We start from the raw sequence: 5575 nt of genomic DNA, 5'->3' as shown, positions 1-5575 counted from the left end.
ACAACGTCGGAGAAACTGGCCTAAATGTCGGAGAGGAGTTTAAAAGTAGGCGCGCGGGTCGACATAACCGGCAAGGATCTACAAGGAACCGTTGCCTATGTTGGTATGACCAGCTTCGCCGTTGGCAAGTGGGTGGGCGTGGTGCTTGATGAACCGAAAGGTAAAAACAATGGCACAATCAAAGGTCAAAAATATTTTGAATGTGGCGAGAATTTTGGTACATTCGTACGGCCGACACAACTTCGTGTCATTGGTGGCAGTCCCGATTCGAAGAAGTCTTCGGAAGATATAGCCGATTCGGCAAGTAGTAGCAGCAGCATAGCCAGAACGCCCATTGCCCAACCCACTAAAGCACGGTTGAGCGGGTCTCGCACCTCGCTCTCTTCCAGCCGCCAATCATTGCTGGGTTCACGTTCGCAGCTCTCAACTTCGCTGATAGAACGTAGTGGTAGTACAGCAAGTAGTTCCAGTGGCGGCCGGAAGAGTTTACAACCACCCAGTATTACAGCCAGGGATCATATTACTGCTGGCTCTGCCACGGCATCCAGTTCATCGATACCCACGGCTGAGGGTGGCAGTAGTAGTGCTAGCGGTGGCAATGGTAGTGCCTCGCATTCGACTTCGAAACGTGCTTCCTTCGTCGAAACTGGTTTCCTTGAGATTCTCAGGCCGCAATTCACGCCATTGCAGCCAATGCGCTCGCCTTCTTTTACCGCTGCACCGCCGGGGCCCACCGCTGAGGAGAAGGCCGCCGCCGCTGAGCAGCAGAAATTAATCGAGGATCTGCAAGGAAAAGTTACCGATCTGACGGAGAAATTGGAGACTCTAAAACAGCGACGCAATGAAGACAAAGAACGTCTGCGCGAATTCGATAAAATGAAAATACAATTCGAGCAGTTGCAAGAATTCCGCAGTAAAATTATGGCTGCACAAGCATCACTACAAAAGGAATTGCAGCGCGCTAAGCAAGAAGCGAAGGATGCTATTGAAGCGCGCGAACGGCACGCGCAAGAAATGTCCGAATTGTCTGATAATGTCGAACTCATAACCTTAGACAAGGAAATGGCTGAGGAGAAGGCCGACACGCTACAACTTGAGTTGGACTCGGCCAAAGAGCGTATTGAGGAGTTGCAAGTGGACTTGGAGCTGCTGCGTTCAGAGATGCAGAACAAAGCTGAAACTTCAATTGGCGAGATCTCCGGCGAAGGTGGTGTTGGTGGCATGTCCACCTACGAATTCAAACAGCTGGAGCAACAAAATTTGCGTTTGAAGGAGACACTAGTGCGCTTGCGCGACTTGTCTGCGCATGATAAACATGACATACAGAAGCTGACTAAAGAGTTGGAATTGAAAAAATCCGAGGTGGCCGAATTGGAACGCACGAAGGAAAAGCTATCGAGCAAAATTGATGATTTGGAAGCGACAGTCGCCGACTTGCAGGTAGGTTGTGGGCAATGGGGAGCAAGTGGGCCAAAATGCATTAGTGAAGATTATTTTTGAAACAGTCAATTTACGATTGGAAAGCATTTTGAAATTATTAAATTAAATAATAACTAAAACTTTCACTAGTGCGTACAGGTGCACATACCAATTTTGCTCTCTCAATACATACTATTTTCTCTATACATTCTATATTTTTTTTGTGTCCATGAGAGGTTAAGTTCAAGATCTTACATATTGACTATGTGAAATGGATCTAATTCGTCATATACTCAAACATACTTAACCTTTTATGCACTTTAAATACTCAAGGCTTTTAAGCTCTTGCTTCCTTAATACGTAATACGCTTTCTTTCAATGCACTCTTATAAGTAATACACATTCCAGTGCCCAGCGGTTTTATCTTTTGGCATTGAGAGAATTTAACTTTCAATTTATTTTCACACAAACACCTTCCGAGTGTGCACTTCTTCCAGAAGTAGTCCGTTGTGCTCCGCTCGCCTTGCGACACGTACCATTGGCACCAATAGAATTGTCTAAACCACATTAAACCGTATAACTCACAAAAATATTTCTTCTATTTCTTCCCCAAAACTGCTTGCCAAACTGGGGCTCAGGAGGTAAACGCAAAATCTTTAACTTTCAAACGCTTTGTTTCTTGATTGGACGACACAAACGGTTTTTTTTTTCAGTTGCCATTTCATTTTGCTTCAAATCGCTAAAGCTAGCTATTGATGTTCCACTTATTTTACATTAGTAAATACTTGCTCTCCTTTCGCAGGAACAAGTCGATGCTGCACTTGGCGCTGAGGAGATGGTCGAACAATTGGCCGAAAAGAAAATGGAGCTCGAAGACAAGGTAAAAATGCTCGAAGAAGAGGTAGCACAGCTAGAGGCGCTTGAGGAAGTACACGAACAGCTGGTGGAGAGCAATCACGAATTGGAAATGGACTTGCGTGAGGAGTTGGATTTGATGAGCGCTGCGCGTAAGGAGGCTCTTCGCGAACGTGACGCTGCTATTGAAACGATTTATGACCGCGATCAGACAATCAACAAATTCCGCGAGCTGGTACAGAAGTTGAACGAGCAGTTGTTGGATCTACGCGATCGCACAACCAACAATGATCCGAAATCGCTGCAAGATTCTAATAGCGGCGTTAAAATTGCCAGTGAAACAATCGACTACAAGCAAATGTTTGCCGAATCGAAGGCCTACACACGCGCCATTGATGTTCAGCTGCGCCAAATCGAACTTACACAGGCCAACGAGCATGTGCAAATGTTGACCGCCTTCATGCCGGAGTCATTTATGAGTCGTGGCGGTGATCACGACTCCATACTGGTCATTCTGCTTATCTCACGCATCGTCTTCAAGTGTGGCATTGTGGTGGGCCAGACGCGCGAACGCTTCCCAGCTGTTAATAATGTAACACGCGAGGCAGTTTTTCAGGGTCACTCAGTGCAGCAGTTCGCCTTCAAATGCCGCCTGATGCACTACATACACAATCTGCAATGCGCGCTTCACCAAATACTCTATGGGCTTAACAGCTGTCAGCCGGACACACTGCTGCGCGCCGGTAATTCACTACCCGAAATGGTCGCACAGGAGAAGACTATCGATGGCATTATTGAATTGCTGAAGTCAAATCAGTTGGATGAGAATTCCGCCACAGAGAATATCGAGAAGTGCATGGCCTTCTTCAATGCCATGAACTCTGTGCTGCTCGCGGGCGAGGACCTCGTCAACGAAACACAAATGATACGCGACTGTGTCGCTGCGCTCGGATCCGCCTGTGAGTCGATATTGAATGATGTTACAATAGCGCGCGCTATCGTACGTGAAGGTGGCGAAACTAGCGACTCAATGCTGCTCATGCAATACCTCAACGAGCAAACGGAGGCAGTTAAACAGCAAGTGAAGCTGATTAAGCGACGCTTGCCACAGGATCAACATGTCATTAAGTGCGGCATATCTCCGCTTAAACTCGAAGCTATGCGACAAATCACCCAGTCGCTGTCGCGCATCATGTCCGTCATGCATCTGGCCACCAAGCAAGCTGTGCAAGTCATCGCCGCCTCCATTGAATCAGACAACACAGCTGAGCACACTGTCGAGCATGGGAAGTTCTGGGAGCTGCTCACGCAGGCTTGTGAGCGCGTGTACGAACAGGACGATCGTGGCCCGTCACAAAACTTCAAGGGCTTGTTGTCACAGGCCAACATCGATTTGCAACAATTTGCACAATATTTGTTGGACAAGGAGTATGAGATTATGTCCCTGGCCAATCAGAAGCAAGAGAAACCCGTCTCGCCAATCATTTCACGCGCACATCTGATCAAAAAGCAGCTAGAGCAAAAGAATGTGCTGGCGGCGACACTCGAGAACCGTGAGGCGGACATAAAGCAGCTGAAATTGGCTGCCAAACTAAAACAGAATGAGCTCTCAGAAATGCAAATACGCAAAGATCTAGCCGAGAAGAAGCTCTCGGTGTTGCAGAGCGAATACGAGCACGCAGTGGAAAAGTGGAAGCGTCAGTATGAAGAGACACATGCCCAATTGGAGAAGCTGCAAAAGAAGGAGAAGGAGTACGAGGACACGCTCGATCACCTGCAGAGCGATATCGAAGCGCTGGAGACCGAGAAGAGCACATTGCGTGAGAAGCTGAAGTCAACCGGCGGCACCAAGCGTTTTGCCGATTCCTCATTATCTACAACAGGCGGTAGCGGCGCCGCCTACGTCAGCCACGGCGTTTCAGGCAGCACACCACTCATTGCCGAGGAGCTGCAACTGCTGAAGACGGTGCTCCATAATGAGCGCAACGCACGCTTGCGAATGCAGGCGCAACAAATACGCGATAAGTTAAAGAAATTCGAACCTATTCATGTGCCGCAACCGAAAGATAAGCGCATCACAGAGTTAGAAAGCGAATTGACGCGCATGAAACACGCATGGGCGCTGTCGCTGCTGCAAGCCGGCCCTAAACCCGACTCCACAGGCATTGAATCTATTGTAGCGCTGCAGCGTCGCAATCAGCAAGTGCCCGCCAAGGCGGAGATCTCCTCACGCGCCAGTCACTTGGCCGCCGAAATACTCACAGAATATCTGCAACGAAACCCACATCGTGCCGCCAATTGCGAGTTTGCAGCGTTTCCCACAGTCGAAGTGAAGCGCGTGCTGAAGGTATAAGCTTTTTTTTGGAAAAGGCAGTGGAACTTTAAGTGCAACTGAGTGGCTTGTAATGTGGTTTTGAAAGCTGCATTCTCGTAGTTAGGGGCTTTAAGCGTACATAGCGTCTTTACTGGAAAATTTTTGATGAACGTTTAATGGAAACCATTCATATATTCTTCAGCACATACACATATACATATTACTCAAAGCCCTAAAATATAGGCAACTTAAATTATTGCTTGTTTCTACGGTCGCTCCCTTACATTATCCACACACTAAATGTTAATCTTTCTTTTTTTTAAATGTATAACGTGCAAATGTATAAGCAACAGTCAACGTTGCAATTTGTATCTCTATTGAATGTAAAAAATGTAGTCGCCGTAAAAATATTTCAAAAAGTTAAACGCACAAGTTTGAGGTCAGACAGAAATAGCGCATTAAAAAAAGGAATTCGATGAAATCTGCGCGACTACAGCAACAAAATTCCATTTTAAAAGGCACTTTGATCTTTTTATATTTGTAGCGTCACAAAAGATATTAATGTATTGCTAATTAATAGCAAAATTATTTAAGAAATTTTAATTGCTTAATATGAATATGTTTGTTAGAAATTCTTAGTCAAAGAGATTCAGTTAAAAATTTTTCAACGGTTTATATTGCTGCTTGCTTTTTTAACTTTTTTATTTTTATTTTTATTTTTATATTTTTCACTTATGTAGTTAAGAAGTCATTATAAAAGCAGCGTTTTAAAAAATTATTTATGTATACTTTGAACAAATAAAAAAAATTTAATGCGTATTGAATTTAATTTTTCAAATGCAATAAATATATTTAAAACATTGGATGGCTTTTATAAAGAAAACATTATTTTTGAACGATAATTTGCTGAACTGAAGTGAATAAAGTAAAGTCCTACTAATTTATTTAATAGGACAGCAAATATGATAAAACGTCCTTTGACGAAAT

At 44.8% G+C, this 5575-nt stretch overlaps 1 protein-coding gene across 1 annotated transcript; it reads left to right on the top strand.

The window, feature by feature from the left end:
- Positions 1-5375, top strand: LOC118739066 (dynactin subunit 1; the record flags this gene model as incomplete). Its single annotated transcript, XM_036470189.1, is given in 2 exon segments — positions 1-1440; positions 2222-5375. Coding segments are annotated over 2 exon segments (3822 nt in total). The 3' UTR covers positions 4628-5375.
- Positions 5376-5575: the final 200 nt, after the last annotated feature.

This window comes from Rhagoletis pomonella, unplaced genomic scaffold (assembly GCF_013731165.1).
Source record: "Rhagoletis pomonella isolate Grant_MI unplaced genomic scaffold, Rhpom_1.0 Rhpom_scaffold_00005, whole genome shotgun sequence".
Classification (NCBI taxonomy): Eukaryota; Metazoa; Arthropoda; class Insecta; order Diptera; family Tephritidae; genus Rhagoletis; species Rhagoletis pomonella.
The sequence above is the reverse complement of the archived record's forward strand: the minus strand, read 5'-3'. Positions and strand labels throughout refer to the sequence as shown.